This window comes from Bos indicus x Bos taurus, chromosome 2 (genome assembly GCF_003369695.1).
Source record: "Bos indicus x Bos taurus breed Angus x Brahman F1 hybrid chromosome 2, Bos_hybrid_MaternalHap_v2.0, whole genome shotgun sequence".
Classification (NCBI taxonomy): domain Eukaryota; kingdom Metazoa; phylum Chordata; class Mammalia; order Artiodactyla; family Bovidae; genus Bos; species Bos indicus x Bos taurus.
This window is the reverse complement of record NC_040077.1, coordinates 130642745-130663576: the sequence shown is the minus strand read 5'-3', so window position 1 is coordinate 130663576 and position 20832 is coordinate 130642745. Positions and strand designations below refer to the sequence as shown.

The 20832-nt window shown below is 45.4% G+C and overlaps 1 protein-coding gene across 5 annotated transcripts in view; it reads right to left on the bottom strand.

Annotated features, from left to right (window-relative positions):
• The window catches only part of USP48 (ubiquitin specific peptidase 48), a 72952-nt gene extending 61538 nt beyond the window's left edge, over positions 1-11414 (bottom strand). For 2 of the 5 annotated variants that reach the window (XM_027521192.1, XM_027521202.1), the window contains exon 1: positions 11033-11356. In XM_027521192.1, the coding sequence (XP_027376993.1) occupies positions 11033-11166 (134 nt within the window). In that variant the 5' untranslated portion in view covers positions 11167-11356. Of the gene's footprint in view, positions 1-11032 lie in introns of all 5 variants that reach the window. The other 3 variants (XM_027521190.1, XM_027521206.1, XM_027521195.1) reach the window with 3 other exon arrangements.
• Between the last annotated feature and the right edge of the window lie 9418 nt (positions 11415-20832).

Below are 20832 nucleotides of genomic sequence, written 5' to 3'. Positions count from 1 at the left end.
TTTCCAATCACTGCCACTCTCACCAAGCTCCTCCTATTTTTACTAAGTTTTAAGCTTCTAATTTTTTTTAAATGGGACATTTTCGAAGTCTAAATCTTGGCTCTTGGCGGAGAGCGGCAGCGAAGCAGAGAAACAACATAGACGCTGTAACCGAGAGATGAGAAACGCGCAAGATAACGGCTGACGCAAGGGTTCAGGGCAACAGCACTCAGTACTGATTGTTTTTGTGGAGGGGGGGTAAGGAACAGGGTTGGATATACGTGGCTTCATTTAAAATATTTATTAAAGGAAGGATGGGAACCACTAGCAATGACTGCTTTCAGAATATTCACAACTGGAAATCCATTAAGTTTTCATTCACCTAACAACCTGATTTTATTTGAAATTCTGAATTCTAACCAAAAGGACACAAGAGACATACAGCCAAGAGGACGACGAGGCATCAGGGTCCTCGCGAAACCTCGTTCACACAGGCAGCCACCGCCCGAAGCAGGCTTCCCAGCCCTGTAGCTGCTCTTTTTCATGAGAAAGAGTCCCAAGGTCAGATCATTGGACACAAAAAGGCTTCTTATCCTTCACCTAAACGTTTACAATTTTTCAAGGCTGCTGCTGGCTTTCCAGGTGGTGCCAGTGGTCAAGAACCTACCAGCCAATGCAGGAGACAAAAGAGATACAGGTTCAACCCCTGGGTCGGGAAGAGCCCCTGGAGAAGGGCATGGCAACCCACTCCAGAATTCATGCCTGGGGATCCCACGGACAGAGGAGCCTGGTGGGCCACAAGCCATAGGGACGCACAGAGTCGGACAAGATTGTGCACACACGGAAGACAAGTTTAGAAAACCCCCCAAAGCAAAGTAGCTATTAAAACAATATTAGTAAGTCCTCTACTAGGAAAGAAAATAAAAAGAGAACACAGCTCAGTGCCCCAGCAGCCTCTCAAAGGGCACCACAGGGCACCCCACCAGACCCCTAAGGAGAGTCCCTCCTCCTCCCACCAGCACAATTTCAAACTGAAAAAAAAAAAAAAAAAATCAAACTTAATCTACTCACTCCTGCTTGGTTTTTTTTTAAAAGCATTTTATGACACACTGCTCAAACTCAGCCATGGAGTGAACATGGCTCATCTTCATCTTCCTGGATTGTAAACTGTCCAAAAAAAATTCGAAGATTTTTTTTATTATTAAATCAAGCAGACAAATTATGGAACACAACACAAATTTAAAAGCCAAAACAAAACAACTCCTAAAAAGAACAATCAGGAAGGATTAAGTCCTACAGGATACTGAATCAGGAAGACCCCCAAACTAAAACAATGTAATAAAATAAAAAGTTCAGAAACAGACCCAAATACACACTGTAACTCAGCATGCAACAAAGGTATCCCCATCAGTGGAGTAAAGACATGAGTCCTACAAGATACTGAATCACAAAGACCCCCAAACCAAAACACTGTAACAAAAAGTTCAGAAACACAGGGCAACTCAGCATGCAACAAAGGTGTCCACATCAGTGGAGGAAAGACATCATCTTTAATAAACAGGGATGGGCAAGCAGGCAGCTACCTGCAAAAAGATACAATTGGATTCATTTCACAGTATCACTTCAGTACAAATTCCAACTGGATCAAAGATTTAAACATTAATTAAAACCACAATAACATTTAAAAAAAAAACCCAGCAAATTTCTTTTACACACTGGTATGAAAAAGGACTGAGCTGATGACTCAACGTTTAGAAGTCACAAAAGATCCATTAATTTAATCTCATAAAACATTTTTGCATGGCTAACCAATCCATAAGTCAAAAGACAATGGTATAGGCACCTCTCTGGTGGCCCAGTGGTTAAGGCTCTGTGCTTGCACTGCAGGAGGCATGGGTTCAATCCCTGGTAAAGGAAGTTCCACATGCCACAGGGCACAGCCACAAGAGGAAATAAAAAAGACAATGATACAATTAAAAAATTCTTTTTACAACTCATGTCACAGAAATAATCTCTTAATACATAAAGAACTCCTACTGGACTTCCCTGGTGATCCAGTGGATAAGAATCCTCCCGCCAATGCACAGGACATGGGTGAGATCCCTGGTCCAGGAAGATTCCACAGACAAGGAGCAACTAATCCTGAGAGCCACAGCTGCTGAGCCTGTGCCCTCTAGAGTCTCTGCTCGGCAGCAAGAGAAGCCGCCGCCAGCAGAAGCCTGCACTCCCCAACCAGACAGCAGCCCCCACTTGCCACAACTAGAGACAGTCTGCACAGAGCACACTGAGGAGACTCAGCGCAGGCAAGAATGAAGTTAAAAATACAAGTATTTTAAAAAAGAATGCCTACCAACTGATGAGGACTAATAACCCCAAATAAAAATGGGCAAAGGACACAAGAAGCTGCTGAAAGAGGCATACAAATGGCCTCTAAGCATGAAAAGTTGTCATTTGAGGAAAGCGAAACGCACCGTGAGTGGTGGACTATAGTGCCATTTGCCAAGTAACCCTGTTCTAGACACGTTCTGGATTGGCAGCACCAATGAAATAAGTTCTGGACAATGAGTTGTGAACAGAAACACTGAATGTAAGGACTTCCCTGGCGTTCCAGCGGTTAAGAATAACCATCTTGCAATGCAGGGGGCTCTGGTTTGATCCCTGGTCAAGAACTAAGATCCCTCGTGCGTGTGTATGATCTGCAAATGACTAAGAATGAACATCCTGCTGCTACTCACCATATGAATGAATCTCACAGTGCTGAGCAAAAGAGGCCAGAGGAAATACAATGTAAAATTAATTGTATACAAAGTTCAAAACAAGGTAGATAATCTCTGGTGTTCAAAGTAAGGCGAGTGTGTTGTCTTTTTTTTTTTTTAAGTTCTCTATTTTAATTTTGGCTGAGCTGGGTCTTCCTTTCTGTGCAGGCTTTTCTACAGTTGCGATATCAGGGCTTCTCACCGCAGCACGAGGATCTTCCTGGACCAGGGATCAGACCGTGTCCCTGCATCGGTAAGCGGATTCTTAGCCACTGAACACCAATACTCCCTGCAGGGCAAGCGCGGCATCTTAACCTCTGGACCACCGGAGAAGTCCCCACAGCAGCGTTTTATTTCATCTTGCTGTTAGATACATGAGATATATGTTCCCTGTGTGATAATTCACCCAGTGTAAATCTCATGACTTTGTGCACTTTTCTGTACATAAAATATAAATTTTAGTTGAATAAGAACCACTAGAAAACTTTTGAGCCTTTTTTTAAGCTGCTGTCTACCGGCCTGCCACACGGGCCCTCTAGTTCCCCAGTCAGGGGTGGAACCTGGGCCCCGTGCATGGGGAGCTCAGTCTTAAAACACTAGACCACGGGGGAAGTCCTTCACAGAGAAATTTAAGAAGGCTCCTGCCTTATCAGGTATTTTAAAAATGCTGGCAAGTAACTGGAACTGTTATCCTAGTACAGGGATATTGAGTAGAATCAGCGGAAGGGAATGGGGTACTGTACGTCCCCAAATACGTACAGTAATTTGTCATATAACAGAAGTGGCCTTTGAGTCTTCCCTGGCGGTCCAGCGATTAAGACTCAGTGCTTCCACTGAAGGGGCGTGAGTTCCATCCCTAGCTGGGAACCAAGATCCCACATGCCCTGTGGCAGGACCACTAAGAAAATAACTAAAGACGGCCTCTCAACTAGAGCTGGTGAAGATTAGATTATTCAATAAATGGTTTAAGAAAACTGAGTGCCCATTTAGTAAAAAGCAAAAATAAAGATGGACCCGTACCTCATTCTATGAATCAAAAGGGACAAAACCCACAAAGTAAAAATCAAATAAACAAACAAAAAACTGGGTCGTCTGGTGGTTAAGAGTCCGCCTTGCTGTGCAGAAGACACGGGTTTGATCCCAGTTACGGCAGTAAGATCCCATGCGCAGCATAGCAACTAAAAGGTAAGTCGCTTCAGTCGTGTCCGACTCTGTGTGACCCCATAGACGGCAGCCCACCAGGCTCCCCCGTCCCTGGGATTCTCCAGGCAAGAACACTGGAGTGGGTTGCCATTTCCTTCTCCAACGCGTGAAAGTGAAGTCGCTCAGTCGTGTCCGACTCCGACTCTTCGCGACCCCATGGACTGCAGCCTTCCAGGCTCCTCGTCCATGGGATTTTCCAGGCAAGAGTACTGGAGTGGGGTGCCAACCACATGCCAACTACTGAGTCAAGCACTCTAGAAATCCCAAGCCACAACCACAGAGAGTCCATCAGCTACAACAAAAAGGTCCTCAAGACACAATGCTTTAAGACCCTGACAGCCACAACTAAGATCCGAGGCACCTTTTTTTCAATTGGGAGGACTTGCCTGGTGGTCCAGTGGCGAAGAATCCATCTGCTAATGCTGGAGGCAGGGGCTCAACCCCTGGCCCAGGAAGATCCCAGAGGCCATGGGGCAACTAAACCCATGTGCCACAAGTACTTAAGCCTGCAAGCCCTAGAACTCCACAAGAAGCCATGGTGATGAAAAGCCCCGCACTGCAAAACGAGAGCAGCCCCTGCTAACCGCCAACTACAGAAAAGCCCACACAGCAACAAAGACCCAGTACAACAAAGATACATTAATGGAATTTAAAACAATTTCTAGTTGTGGCTTTAGCCATAACTGGCGGGGGGGTGGGGAACCGATCCAGGACTCTAAAGGACATTGCTGAGGTCCATTTTCAAACTGTCTCCTTTTGTGAAAGTAAATATTATGTTGTTTATATCTTTCTTATCTCTAAAATAAATGGCAAATGAAGGAACTTTAACCTCAGTTGGCTCTATTTCAGAGCCACCCTAGACCACAGGAGATGCCGGAAAAAAATTTTTTTCTGAATAAAGAATGACTACTCTGCATGGCATATAATAAATATTTGTTGAATTTAACAGATACATAGAAAGAAAATGAAAAATATCAAACACCAGCTCAACCTGAGATTAAGGGGAGGTTTCTCACTTTCATTCAAAGCTTGGTTATACTAAGTAATCCTGCAAGTGCTGGTGTAGAACAGCAGAGACACATAAAGAACAAAACTCCACAGACACAGGTTTCATAGAACACAGAATACTTCCTAAACCAGTAACACGCATTACACTGGAAATCTTTAAAGTTGTGTTAAGTAATGAAAGTACATCATTCACTGAGAATAAACTGACGCGGCGCAGGGCCCTGTTGGGCTCCTGGGGACAAGGTCTCTCTGTGCCCCCATTTCTGACTCTAGGAAACAGCCTTCCTTCAGCCTCCTTGACCTTCCCTGCTTCTGAAGGGCAGACTTGAGCAGTCGTTAATTAGGGAAGGGCGGGGCTGGGAGAGAAACAGTCAAGAGCAGCCTTGGGGCAAGGTCCTGTTTTCCCCTCAATGGACACACAACAATACCTTTGAGTTATCTCACAGAGCCCGAGAGCCCCTCCAGGTGGGAGAAGCTACCAGTTAACTTCGGTATACTGCCCACAAGGCTTCCCAGGTGGCGCAGTGGTAAACAACTCACCTGCCAACAGGAGAGAAAGATGAGAGGATTCCATCCTTGGGTGGGGAAGATCCCCTTGGAGAAGGAAATGGCAACCCACTCCAATATTCTTGCCTGGAAAATTCCATGGACAGAGGAGCCTGGTGGGCTACAGTCCATGGGGTCGCAGAGTCAGACACAACTGAGCAGGCATGCATGCTGCCCACAAGCATGCAGACCCCAGATCAGCTGGACCTGAAGGTGATTCCTCTTTACCTCACCACTAACCCCTCAGAAGACTGTCCACAAGGTGAGCACACCCTTTTTGAATAATTACGATAAGACTTCTATCTTCCCCAAGAACTGGACTATATAGACTTGTCTATATGAGTTGACTATGTGAGAGTCAGACTATAAAGAAAGTTGAGCACTGAAGAATTGATGCTTTTGAACTGTGGTGTTAGAGAAGACTCTTGAGCGCCCCTTGGACTGCAAGGAGATCCAACCAGTCCATCCTGAAGGAAATCAGTCCTGAATATTCACTGGAAGGACTGAAGCTGAAACTCCCAATTCTTTGACCGCCTGATGCGAAGAACTGACTCACTGGAAAAGACCCTGATGCTGGAAAAGATTGAAGGCAGAAGGGGACGACAGAGGATGAGATCCTCAAGACACAATGCTTTAAGATCCTGAGAGCCACAGCTAAGATCCAGCATCACCGACTAGATGAACCTGAGTTTGAGCAAGCTCTGGGAGTTGATGATGGACAGGGAAGCCTGGCGTGCTGCAGTCCGTGGGGTCACAAAGAGTCGGACACGACTGAGTGACTGAACTGATCCCCAAGCTGGGACACGAGGTTCTGAGGGCATTAGCTCACTATGGCCCCCTTTGCCTGGAAAGTAATAAAGCTATACTTTTCTACTTCACCCAAAACGACCTCCAAATTCAATTTGGCACAGGTGTACAAAGAGCTGAGTTTTCAGCAACAAAACAACTGATCATCTTGGGTCAATAACTGATAAAGCTGTATGGGATCGTGGGGTGTCATTATACCATCTCTCTCTCTCTCTTTTTCCCCCACATCACATGGCATAGGGATCTTAGCTCTCTGACCAGGGACTGAATCCACACCCTATGCAGTGCAAAAATGGACTCTTAACCACTGGAACAGCAGGGAAATCCTACTTCGGTGTATGTTTAAATTTTGCCATAATTAATAAGACTTTTTTAATTTAAAAAAAATCTGTTCCCTGACCTCTTCTGAGGATCAGGGACAGGTTAGCAAGGCAAAAGTGGTAAAGTGAGAGAGAAAGTGCACCAACAGAGAAAAGGTATCACCAGCACATCAAAGAGGAAAGGCTCAACAGAAACTTAAGCATCAGGTCCAACAGTCCTTACTAAGGGGTTTAGACTAGAGCCAGGGGCAGTCACTTAAGTGTTTCTTAAACTGGTCTAACAAGGGATTCCCTGGCGGTTGGTGGTTCAGACTCAGTGCTTTCAATGCAGGGACCCAGGGTCCATCCCTGATTGGGGAACTAAGATCCCACTATCCATGAGGCACAGTTAAATCAGTGGCATAACGATGACTTTCTTGAATGCATTACATCTCTGAAATGTTTTGGTTTCTCTGATGAAAACAAAACAGACATTACACTCCTATATACAACTAGAAGTGTAAGTTCAGGTTTTAAAAATTCAAATCAAGATCTTAACTGTCACAAAAAGAAATAATATGACACCATATCCCACCTATCAGATGAAAAAGTCTGACTAACATATTGTGTTGATTATGGAAACAAGACATTCTTACACACTGGTAGTAGGAATGTAAAGGAAACCACCACTCTCATGAGAAATCTACCAAAATGGGGCAATATGAAGGCTGCATATCCCTCACCGAACAGTTTTACTGCAAGGAACTCGAAAGTGAAAGTGTTAGTCACTCAGCCGTGTCTGACTCTTTGCGACCCCATGGACTGTAGCCCACCAGGCTACTCTGTCCAAGGGATTCTCCAGACAAGAATACTGGAGTGGGTTGCCATTTCCTACTCCAAGGGATCTTCCTGATCCAGGGATCGAACCCAGGTTTCCTGCATTGCAGGCAGATTGACCGTCTGAGCCACTGGGGAAACCACGGGAAAGGGACTGATTTGACTACAATCCTTACTGGTTTTAAGAATTAAGACAAAATATTTGCAGAATTCTTTGTACCTAAGATTTAGTATAGATTGCTTTCATGCTGTGACTGTACTAAGCAGTCTCAGAAGGTAAATAGTCCTGAGTCATCTTGTCTTTGCCTGTGGCTACACACTTCTTCAGCTCTGGCATCTCACTGAAAATTTTTCTGTAAAGTGTTTAAAAGATATTGATAATATCTTAATTACTTAATCTCATCTTAAGAGTCAGAAGAAATGCTTAAACAAAAGGGTAGGAGAAATCTTTCTGATATTTAAATAAAAACTGCTTGGACTTCAGATCAGGCCTGGTTTCAAAAGAACAAGTGACCAAAACAAAAGATAAATAAAACTGCTGTGCTGTTATTGTCGTTTAGGAGCTAAGTCCTGTCTGACTGTTTGCGACCCCATGGACTGTGGCCCACCTGGCTCTATCCATGGGATTCTCCAGGCAAGAATACTGGAGCGGGTTGCCGTTTCTTTCTCCAGCGGACCTTCCCGACCCAAGGACTGAACCTATCTCCTGCCTGGCAGATGGATTCTTTAGCACTGAGCCACCAGACAAGCCCCAGAGTCAATGGTATATTAAAGTAAAAGCTTTTTTGTCGCAAAGGGTACTAACTAGAAAGGGAAATAGAGAACCTACAGAATGAGAAAATATATGCAAATACATGGGACTTATACTGAGAATATATGAAAAGCTGTAACTCAAAAGTAAAGACAATCTCATTTTAAAACTGGGCAAGAGATGTGAAAAGACCTCTCCAAAGATCTACAAATGGTCGATAAGCACATGAAAAGATGCTCAACCTTATTAGTCATCAGGAAAACGCAAATCAAAAGCATAATGAGATACCAATGCACATCCACTAGGATGGCTATAAGAAAAAAACTGTGAGGATGGAGAAATTGAAATCGACATACATTATATGCAAACTACTGCAGCCGCTTTGGAAAACAATTAGTTCCTCAAAGTGTTAAACATAGTTATTAAATGACCCAGCAATTCCTCTCCCAGGTAAATACTTAAAGGAACGAAAGAACAGGTGTTCCAACAAAAACTTGCACACAAACATTCATACCAAAGCTATTCACAACAGCCAAAAGTGGAAAACAACCAAAATACCCATCAATTTAACTATGTTGTGAGGTGTTCGTTGCCTTGATTCTGGTAATCACTCCACAATGCCTATCAAATTATGTTGTCCACTTTGGTTTTTAAATATTGATTTGGCTGCAGGCGGTCTTAGTTGAGGCACATGGGATCTTTAGCTGGGGCATGTGGGATCTAGTTCCGCAACAGGGATCAAACCTGGGCTCCCTGCAATGGAAGCATGGAATCTTAGCCACTGGATTACCAGGAAAGTCCCTCGTATTGTACACTTTAAATATGTACAACTGTATTTGTCAATTATCCCTCATGAAGTTGCGGGAAACTCTTTTAGATCCATCAACTAATGAACAGACAAAATGTGTTATGTCCAACAGTGGAATACTATTCAACCACAAAAAGGAACAGAGTATTGACACGTGTTGTAACATGGATGACCTTTGAAAACATTACGCTAGGTGAACACCAGACAAAAAAAGGCCACGTATTTTATGATTCCACTTAATATAAAATATCCAGAATAAAGAAATCTATAGAGATGAAAAAATGAGTGCTTGCCAGGGGATGGAGGAAGGGAAAGTGGGATGTGACTAGGTTAATGGAAATGGAGTTTCCTTTTAGGGCGATGGAAGAAGTCCGGAAGGAGACAATGGTGATGTTTGTACAATATGTAAGGAAACTTAATGCAGTGGAATTGTATACTTTAAAAACGGTAAATTTCACTGTGCGTTTTACATAACTTTTACAATTTTTTGAAATGAAATGGAAACCTGACATATGCTACAACATGGATGATTCTTGAAAACATTATGCTGTCAAAGAAGTCACTAAAGTTGACACACTGTATGATTCCATTTACATGAAATGTTCAGAAAAGGCCAATTTAGAGGTGGAAAGTAGATCAGTGATTACTTGCATGCTTGGGGTGGGGGAGGTGGTTTACAAGTGCCAAGCTAATGGGTACAGGGCTTTTTTGGGGGGGTGAGGTCAGATTGAGTTGTGTTCTGAACAACTTTGTGAATATACCAACTAAAAACCACTGGATTGTACATTTTAAATGAGTGATGTTGTTTAAGAAAAAAAAAAAATGCTTGGATATAAACCTTGCTACTGTTGCAGCTTAAAACTCACCTCTGTGACATTTCCCTTATAGTGAACTCAGCCAATTTCTACTCCTTTCTTTCTATTAAAATCAAAACTATTATAGTGAAACAATTTCTATTTTTTGGTTACTCTGGAAAGTAGGTGGAGAAACTGACTGAAGCTTATCCATTATACAGGCTATGTCATTCCAGTACTGCCTGTTGCCCTCCTCGTGAGCCAGACGATCATAACTTGGAATTATTCGTTTGCCTTATGGAAGCTCCCTAACTCGTTTCACTTCCCACACGAGACTTTAAAGCTTCAGATCTGAGACCCTGACTTCCATTCCTCCGGGGTCCTGCCTGGAAATGTAACAACTCCAGGAAGTCTTTACTGAGTACTCGCTAAAAGGATACGAAGCATGCCTGTCTTGGCTAAGTCAATTCCACAACACTCCGGAACACAAACTATAGTTCCCGCGTTAAAACGTGCAAAAAACAGCTAAGGATTCGATCTAAAAGGAAAGGCAAAGAAGGTTCGAAGGCTAGGCAGAAGTGAAGGAGAACACCAACACAGCTCATACTGTGTACCTGGCAAAACGGTACTGGGTCAGAGTCGACCCCTCCCCCGGGCGGGGGGCGGGGGGGGCGGTAAGAAAAAAAAAAGGCTAAAAAAATTACTAAATTAGTGAAAGAGGGGATGTCAACTGGAGATGAAGGGTACCGATGACGCAGGCTAACTATATGCGTTTTCCTAAAGCCGCCCTACCCCAAAAATAGGACCCAGCCTTCAGCGTCGACACCAACACAAGACAATGATGAAAAACACTTCCAAGTTCCCAGTTTTCTAAAACCAAACGCCGAGCCGCGGCCAGGATGGAACGACCACCAACGTTTGCGAAGCTCTCCAGTTCCTGCTTTCAACCATCCCCACCGCCATCTTCGAGGTAAGTACTCAGAACCTTTTCTGAAGGGCTTTCAGCATCATCACCTCCGTGCACAGCCCTGCAAGGCTGTGCCTTTCCCGGGTCGCCCAGAAGGCGGAGAGGAGGAAGCCCTCCACGGGGTTCTCTCCAAGCCTTAGAGAGGCACGCAATGGGCCGCCGTCTTCCTTCCCCACCCCAACGGGAGCCCCCACCCCCGCCCCCACCGCTGCCCCACGGTCTGGTTTTCCAAGGTCCGGCGCGAGGAGGGGCGCGAGTCCCTTTGCGCGGGCCTCACCTGCACACGCCGCGGATGCAGGGCTCCAGCCAGATGCGGTAGGCGGTCTCGATGTGCTCCTGCGACACCTCCTCGGGCCGCACCGTCTCCGCCCAGCGCCAGGCCGCCTTCTCCAGCTGCAGCCGCGGTGCCATGGCCTTGGCCCAGGGAGTGCCTCCTGAGCCCGGCCACCGCTGCCGCCGCCGCCTCCACCGCCGCCCAAATGGATCCCGCCACCTGCCAGCAATGAGGACCAGGCGGTGCCTCAGCCAGCTGGCCAGTCAATCACCTGTGCGCGCCTCAGCCGCCGTGCCTGCCCGCCCGCGCCCGACCCGCACGACCAGCCGCAAAGCGCCGCCGCCGCCGCCGACACCCGACGCCCGCAGCGTCCGCAGACGTTGAGGGTGTACTCCCCGCCGCGGCGTGCGCATGCGCGCGCTCCCAGCAGCCTTTGCGCCGCCCGCGCCTCTCTCTCGCCCCTCTCTCGCCCCTCTCTTTTTCGCCTGTCGGGCAGAGGAAGGGGAAGCCGCTATTCGAGGCTCTCTCTGGCCACGTCCTCACTGGCGCCGCGGGGGAAGCGACGTCTCAACCAGTCTCCAGGAAGCGTCCTGCACACCACTAGTCTCACAAGCCGGTGCCTGGAGGCTTGAAAGCTGCCTGTTCTTGCCTTCTGGTACTTCTTTAACCGTGAAGGAGTTAGGCGAGAGGGCACTCAAGGCACACCATAGCTCCGCTGGATTATGGGGTGGGACCTGAAACTTGGGTCCCCACAGAAAACCAGGGTCAGCTCTGGAAGATTTAAAACTTGATCCTGGACCGGTTTCTGACTCCCCTTTCCCGAGCCCTCCTGACGTCATGGCACGTTCTGGCCTTCTCAGTGAGAACTGGACTACGTGTCCCGGCGTACATTGCGTGCTGCTCTTGGGTGCAAGGCATGCTGGGATTCGTAGTCTTCGGAGGCATGGGTTTCCTGTGCCTTGGACTGTGCCGGAGTGCACGCGGGGCCCTGGGTGACGGGGGGCGGGGTTTCTCTACCCTGGAAGGTCGTCCTCGCAGGTGGCCAACCCTCCTCACTGTTGTTATCTCCATATGCTGATTTCGCCCTTCTTTAGGAACATTCCGTTTTATTCCTTTTTAAACCTTCCCTTTATTCCATCTCTGCCTCTGGATATAAAGAGGAACCTTATCAGAGTGTTTTGCAAACTACAGGATACTGCCTGAGTAAGGATTTTGAGGACTTTACATTTGAGTAAGAGCCCTGAGGCAAGCTAAGCGCTAATTTCTGACTCAATAGCTAGCAAGGTGGGTAACCTTGAACTGTATGCTTTTTTTTTTTTGCCACAATTTGCTGCTGCTGGGATTTTGGTTTCCCCACCAAGGATCCACCCTGTAGAGTGAGAGTGCTGAGCCCTAACCATTGGTGGTGGTGGTGGTTGTTCAGTAGCTCAGTCTTGTCGAACTCTTCACGACCCCATGGACTGCAGCACGCCAGGCCTCTCTGTCCATCACCAGCTCCCGGAGTTTACTCAAACTCCTGTCCATTGAGTCGATGATGCCATCCAACCATCTCGTCTTCTGTCATCCCCTTCTCCTCCTGCCTTCATTCTTTACCAGCATCAGGGTCTTTCAAGTGAGTTGGCTCTTACCATCAGATGGCCAAAGTACTGGAGTTTAGTTTCAGCATCAGTCCTTCCAATGAACATTCAGAACTAGATTTCCTTTAGGACTGACTGGTTGGATCTCCTTGTAGTCCAAGGGCCTCTCAAGAGTCTTCTCTAACACCACAGTTCAAAAGCACCAATTCTTAAGCACTCTCCCTTCTTTATGGTCCAGCTGTAACATCTATACATGACTACTGGAAAAACCAGACCTTTGACTGTACGGGCCTTTGTCAGCAAGCTAATGTCTCTGCTTTTTAATATGCTGTCTAGGTTGGTCATAGCTTTTCTCCCACGGATCAAGGGTCTTTTAATTTCATGGCTGCAGTCACCATCTGCAGTGATTTTGGAGCCCCCAAAATTAAAGTCTGTCAGTTTCCATTGTATCCCCATCTATTTGCCATGAAGTGATGGGACCAGATGCCATGATCTTCATTTTTTGAATGTTGAGTTTTAAGCCAGCTTTTTCACTCTCCTCTTTCAGTTTCATCAAGAAAGAGCTTATGCTTTCTGCCATAAAGATGGTATCATCTGCATATCTGAGGTTATTGATTTTTTTCCCAGCAATCTTGTGTCAGAAGAGTGTAATTTCCTTGGTTCTATCTTACTGAAGGAAATGGCAATCCACTCCAGTGTTCTTACCTGGAGAATCCCAGGGACGGGGGAGCCTGTTGGGCTGCCGTCTATGGGGTCACACAGAGTCGGACATGACTGAAGTGACTTAGCATAGCATAGCATAGCATCTTACTGAAACAAAGATTTGAAACAGCAGACCAGTGTTACAGCACAGTTACAGCTCAGAGTTTTATTTGGCAAACAAAGGATAGTACCCTGTGGAGGTGTGAGGGTGGGCAGACCCCAAAAAAGAGGCCTCAACCCATCTTGGCTCCCTCTTTTTATACATTTTTATCTTCCCCGCCTCCCCAACCCCACCCCGCAGCTTCCCATATGCAAATTAGGTCTAGCCAGGAAGGGGGCATGTTTGTTTCACCTGAGGTTCTCACTCCAGTCCGTGGATATTTCCTTTGTTCCCTTTTTGTGGGCTTCTCCCATTCTTTGTCTTTTAGCACTTTACCCTGTGCTTCATCCAGCCCAGCATGTCACATGATGTACTCTGCATGATGTACTTCACACTTACGGCAGAAAGTGAGGAAGAACTAAAGAGCCTCTTGATGAAAGTGAAAGAGGAGAGTGAAAAAGTTGACTTAAAACTCAACATTCAGAAAACTAAGATCATGGCATCCGGTCCCATCACTTCCAGGAAAATAGATGGGGAAATGGTGGAAACAGTGACAGACTTTATTTTTTTGAGCTCCAAAATCACTGCAGATGGTGACTGCAGCCATGAAATTAAAAGACACTTGGTCCTTAGAAGAAAACCTATGACCAACGTAGACAGCATATTAAAAAGCAGAGACATTAGTTTGCTGACAAAGATCTGTACAGTCAAAGGTCTGGTTTTTCCAGTAGTCATGTATAGATGTTACAGCTGGACCATAAAGAAGGGAGAGCACCAAAGAATTGATGCTTTTGAACTGTGGTGTTGGAGAAGACTCTCCCTGGGACAGTAAGGAGATCCAACCAGCCAATCCTAAAGGAAATCAGTCCTGAATATTCATTGGAAAGACTGATGCTGAAGCTGAAATTCCAATACTTTGGCCACCTGATACGAAGAACTAACTCATTGGAAAAGACCCTGATGCTGGGAATGACTGAAGGCAGGAGGAGAAGGGGACGACAGGATGAGATGGTTGGATGGCATCACCAACTCTTTGGACATAAGTTTGAGTAAGCTCCGGGAGTTGGTGATGGACAATGAAGCCTGGCATGCTGTACTCCATGGGGTCGCAGAGAGTCAGATACGACTGAGAGGCTGAACTGAACTGAACTGAACTCTGCATATAAGTTAAATAAGCAGGGTGATGATATACAGCCTCGATGTACTCCTTTCTCAATTTGTACCAGTCCGTTGTTCCATGTCTGGTTCTAACTATTGCTCCTTAACCTGCATACAGGTTTTTCAGGAAGCAAGTAATGTACTCTGGTATTCCTATCTCTTTAAGAAATTTCCCAGTTTGTTGTGATCCACACAATCAAAGGCTTTAGTGTAGTCAGTGAAAAAGAAGTAGATGTTTTTCCAAATTCTCTTGCTTTTTCTATGATCCGACAGATGTCGGCAATTTGATCGATGATTCCTCTGCCTTTTCTAAATCCAACTTGAACCTCTGGAAGTTCTCAGTTCACGTACTCTTGAAGCCTATCTTGGAGAATTTTGAGCATTACTTTGCTAGCATGTGAAATATAGTTTGAACATTCTTTGGCATTGCCTTTCTTTGGGATTGGAATGAAAACAGACTTTTTGCAGTCCTGTGGCTACTGCTGAGATTCCCAAATTTACCTGCATATTGAGTGCAGCACTTTCACAGCATCATCTTTTAGGATTTGAAATAACTCAACTGGAATTCCATCACCTCTACTAGCTTTGTTCTTAGCGATGCTTCCTAAGGCCCACTTGACTTCACATTCCAGGATGTCTGACTCTAGGTGAGTTATATGCTATCACACTCTAGGTGTGATAATTACACCGTCATAGTTATCTGGGTTATGATCTTTTTGTATAGTTCTGTGTATTCTTGCCACTTCTAATATCTTCAGCTTCTGTTAGGTCCATACCATTCCTGTCATTTATCGTGCCCATCTTTGCATGAAATGTTCCCTTCGTATCTCTAATTTTCTTGAAGAGGTCTCTAGTCTTTCCCATTCTGTTGTTTTCCTCTATTTCTTTGCATTGATTACCTAGGAAGACTTCCTTATGTCTCCTTGCTGTTCTTTGGAACTCTGCATTCAGATGGGTATATCTTTCCTTTTCTACTTTGCTTTTCACTTGTCTTCTTTTCAGAGCTATTTGTAAGGCCTCCTCAGACAACCATTTTGCCTTTTTGCATTTCTTTTTCTTGGGGATGGTTTTGATCACCGCCTCCTGTACAGTGTCACAAACCTCTGTCCATAGTTCTTCAGGCACTCTGTCTATCTGATCTAATCCCTTCAATCTGCTTGTCACTTCCACTTTATAATTGTAAGGGATTTCATTTACGTCATACCTGAATGGCCTAGTGGTTTTCCCTACTTTTTTCAAGTTTGAATTTTGCAATAAGGAGTTCATGATCTGGGCCAAAGTCAGCTCGCAGTCTTGTTTTTGCTGACTGTATAGAGCTTCTCCATCTTCGGCTGCAAAGAATATGATCACTCTGATTTTGGTATTGACCGTCTGGTGATGTCCATGTGTGGAGTCTCTTGTGTTGTTGGAAGAGGGTGTTTGCTATGATCAGTGCGTTCTCTTTGCAAAACTCTGTTAGCCTTTGCCCTGCTTCATTTTATACTCCAAGACCAAACTTGCATGTTGCTCCAGGTATCTCTTGACTTCCTACTTGTGCATTCCAGTCCCCTATGATGAAAAGGACATCCTTTGTTTTTGGTGTTAGTTCTAGAAGGTCTTGTAGGTCTTCTTTGAACTGTTCAACTTCAGCTTCTTCAGCATTATTGGTTGGGGCAAAGACTTAGATTACTGTGATATTGAATGATTTGCCTTGGAAATGAACATAGATCATTCTGTTGTTTTTGAAATTGCACCCAAGTATTTCATTTTGGACTCTTTTGTTGACTGTGAGGGCTACTCCATTTCTTCTAAGGGATTGTTGTCCACAGTAGTAGATATAATGGTCATCTGAATTAAATTCGCCCATTCTGGCCTATTTTAGTTCACTGATTCCTAAAATGTCGACATTCACTCTTGTCATCTCCTCTTTGACGACTTCCAATTTACCTTGATTCATGGACCTAACGTTCCATTTTCTTATGCGATGTTTTTTTTGTTGTTGTTTTTTGTTTTTTACAGTATGGGAGTTTACTTTCACCACCAGACACATCCACAGCTGCGTGTTGTTTTCACTTTGGCTCAGTCTCTTCATTCCTCTGGAGCTATTTCTCTGCTCTTCTCCTGTAGAATATTGGGCACCTACTAACTTGGGGAGTTCATCTTTCAGTGTCATATCTTTTTGCCTTTTCATACTGTTGATGAGGTTCTCAAGGTAAGAATGGCCCATTGGACTGCCAAGGAATTCTCCAAACTGGATCCTTAATGTGTGCAATTCTTTATAGACAAATGTTCACTGAAGGAATGATGAAAATAAGACATGGTCCTTGCACCTGGGCGTGGGTGAGGGAAGCACAGTAGAAACTCAAAGTAAGGGCCCCTTCCTTGGAAGGCTTGGAGTCCTTGGGCAGCATCTTCCCAGGAGGGATAACTCTAAAACCTGCTCTTCACAGATGAATAGATCTTAGCCAGCTTAGAAGAAATGTACCATTCTAGACAAAGGGAACTACAAGGAAGACAAAGACAGAAGAGAAAAAGGTCTTAGTGTGAGGCCACAACGCTGAGCAGGGGAGGTGAGCCTTTGAGAGACTAACCAAGACTTTGCCTTTATCTCAGGGACTCATTGAAACATTGAAAGCTGGTGCATGATATAAGGGGGATTTGCATTTTTTGTAACTTCCTCAGTCTAAGTCAAGGACAGAGGCTGAGAAACTACTTGTAAAACTAAGGAAGTAAAGAAGCCAGGGATAATGAATGAACGGGGCAGGGTAATGTGTATGGAATGAGGAGACAAACTGGAAAGATTTAGGACATGGAATCCCTAAACATGATGGGTTGGTCTAGACAAAGCCTGTTTGCTTTCTGTTACTTGACCTTCGGGTCTAGGTCATAGCCCTTTCCTAGGTGCTTACAGCTCCCTGTGTGATTGCCTCTCAGCACATGATGGAACTGTGAAGACTGTTCACTATGCTGGCACTGCTATATGCCAGTTTTCTAATTGGATAGTTAAACGAATAGAGTTTCTACCAAGTGAGATTGAAAAGTACAGAAAAGAAAAGTTGAGAAGGGAGATGATTTCCGTTTTTAATACATTGCATTTTAAGTGCATCAGGGCCGTCCATGTAGAGACGGCAGACAAGAGTCTGAATCTCACAGGACGTATTGCTCCTGGGGTTTTTCAGTCTCCACTGGATGAGTCTCATCAGCATTCAAATGTGCTGTAATTTCTCTCAGGTTTAACAAACCCTTCTCTTGATTACACATCCTCTGCCAGTTACCATCCCAGTTCTTTGTTCTTTATAGCAAAACTTCTGGAAATAGTGGTCTAGAGTCTTCTCCAGTTCCATAATATCCCATCCTCCTTAAATCTATTCTAAATCAGGCTCTTCCCCTCCAAACCAATCACATTAAGGTCATCAAAGTCCTCCACATTGTGAAATTCAGTGGTTGGCTCACACTCTGTTTTACTTGACCTGTCTTCAGCATTTGACCTAGTTTTTCACTCTGTTCTCCTGGAATTTTTTTTTTGTTTTTTTGGCTGCACTGGGTCTTCGTTACTGTGAGGGCTGTCTAGTGGCTGCGAGCAGAGGCTACTCTCTGCAGTGTGTGGGCTTCTTACTGCAGTGGCTTCTCTTGTTGCAGAGCACGGGCTCTAGGCACTCAGGCTTCGGGGCTGGCACACAGGGGCTCGGGAGTTGAGGCACGTGGGCTCTAGAGCACTGGTTTAGTAGGGGTGGTGCACGGGCCCGGTTGCCCTGCTGCCTGTGGTGTCTTCCTGGACTAGGGATCAGACCCACGTGCCCTGCATTGGCAGGTGGATTCTCAACCGCTGGACCACCAGGGAAGCCCCACACTGTCTTAACTTGCAGTGTTCCTGAACACAGTTCACGTGCCTGATGCACAGCGAGTACACACAACCTGGAACGCTGGCGTCTGGAGCAGAGGACACTTGACTGCAGGGCCGACTGAGGAGACCTGTGGCTCTTGTTCAAAGAACCTGAACTCCCTCGTGGTTTGGCGGGGATGTATTATAGGTAAAATTTGGGGTGAGAGTTGCAGAGTGTGTGACTTTCTTTTGATTATTTGGTGGTGAGATAAGAGGCTGCCAGGAATCTGCTCAGCTTGAAGTTATCATCCCCCACCTGGGTAGGGGCCTTAGTTCCAGCAGAAGAACTCAGGTATTTTTATGTATATTCCTTGAGGAGGAACCAGGACCCTGCCCAAGGCTGCACTATGGTTTCCTGACTGTACCTCCCCTGTTTCTGCACTCCCTGCCCTCTGCGATTAGTAACTGAACAAGCCATGAAATTAAAAGATGCATGCTCCTTGGAAGAAAAGTTATGACCAACCTAGACAGCATATTAAAAAGCAGAGACATTACTTTGCCAACACAGGTCCGTCTAGTCAAGGCTATGTGTTTTCCAGTAGTCATGTATGGATCTGAGAGTTGAACTATAAAGAAAGCTGAGCGCCGAAAAATTGATGCTTTTAAACTGTGATGTTGGAGAAGACTCTTGAGAGTCCCTTGGACTGCAAGGAGATCCAACCAGTCCATCCTAAAGATCAGTCCTGAATATTCATTGGAAGGACTGATGCTGAAGCTGAAACTCCAATACTTTGGCCACCTGATGGGAAGAGCTGACTCATTGGAAAAGACCCTGATGCTGGGAAAAATTGAGGTCAGGAGGAGAAGGGGATGACAGAGTATAAGATGGTTGGATGGCATCACTGACTCAATGGACCTGAGTTTGAGTAAACTCTGGGAGTTGGTGATGGACAGGAAGGCCTGGCATGCTGCAGTCCATGAGATCACGAAGAGTCGGACACGATTGAGCGACTGAACTGAAATGAACTGAACTGGACCTGCCCTTTGGAACACAGGGAAAAGTCATGGAGGCTGAATGAAGCCTGTTTTCTACCAACAGGAAATGAGAGACAGAGAAGGGATTTATACCAGAGAGCCCCACAGGGTCCTCCTCGGTTTCAGTAGGACACCACACTCTGCTGATTTTTCCGTCACACACTGGCCATTCCTTTTCAGGACCCTTTGCTGATTCTTTCTTGTCTCTCTTAACCTGTAATCCTGAGTGGCCTAGGGTTGTGCTTGGACCTCTTCTCGAACTACAGTTACTCCCTGGGTGATGTGATCTCATGGCTTTGAATACCAGCTGTTGTTGTTCAGTCGCTCAGTCGTGTCCGACTCTCTGTGACCCCATGGACTGCAGCACGCCAGGCCTCCCTGTCCATCACCAACTCCCAGAGTTTACTCAAACTCATGTCCATCGAATCTGTGATGCCATCCAACCATCTCCTCCTCTGTCATCCCCTTCTCCTGCCCTCAGTCTTTCCCAGCATCAGGGTCTTTTCCAGCGAGTCGGCTCTTCACATTAGGTGGCCAAAGTATTGGAGCTTCAGCATCAGTCCTTCCAATGAATATACAGAGTTGATTTCCTTTAAGATTGACTGGTTGGATCTCCTTACTGTCCAAGGGACTCTCAAAAGTCTTCTCCAGCACAATTCAAAGGCATCAATTCTTCGGTGCTCAGCCTTCTTTATGGTCCAACTCTCACATCCATACATGACTACTGGGAAAAAACAGCTTTACTATATAGACCTTTGTCAGCAAAGTGATCTCTCTGCTTCTCACTTCTTTAATTTACTGCCCCAAGCCCAAACTGTTTATTTATGTATTATTTTTTATTGTGAGCTGTCCTGGGCTTCCTCGCTGTGCTTGGGCTTTCTCTAGTTGCTTTGAGTCTGCTTCTTGTGGTGGCTTCTCTTCTTTCCCAGCGCTGGCTCTAGGGCACGTGGGCTCAGTCATCGTGGTGCTCGGACTTGGTTGCCCTGTGGCACCTTAAGTCTTCCCAGACCAGGGAGCAGACCTGTGTTCCCTGCATGGGAAGGACACTGTTTACCACTGGGCCACCAGGGGAGCCCCCACTCTCTGTTTAGATTCTTCACCAATTGGACATCCAAACCCTTAGTTTCTTCATCCTGTCAGTTTCTTACAAATGTATTATTTCTTTGTCTAAAAACTAAAAGCTGCCTGCTTTGGCCATTTCTTCGGTCCCATTTCTGCAGTCCTCCCACGCACGTAAATGAAAATTAGTTTCTTTTTCTCTTTTTAAACTGTCTTGTGTATTTTTTATTATATAGTCCATTTTTATTAGTAGTCCAGCCACAGGAACTCACGATGGGGTGGGGGGGAAATTTTCCCCTCCCCAACACCGCTTTATGGTCTGATCTTGGCTTAGCATGGAAACCAGATGAACATTCCTCTGTTCAAAAAC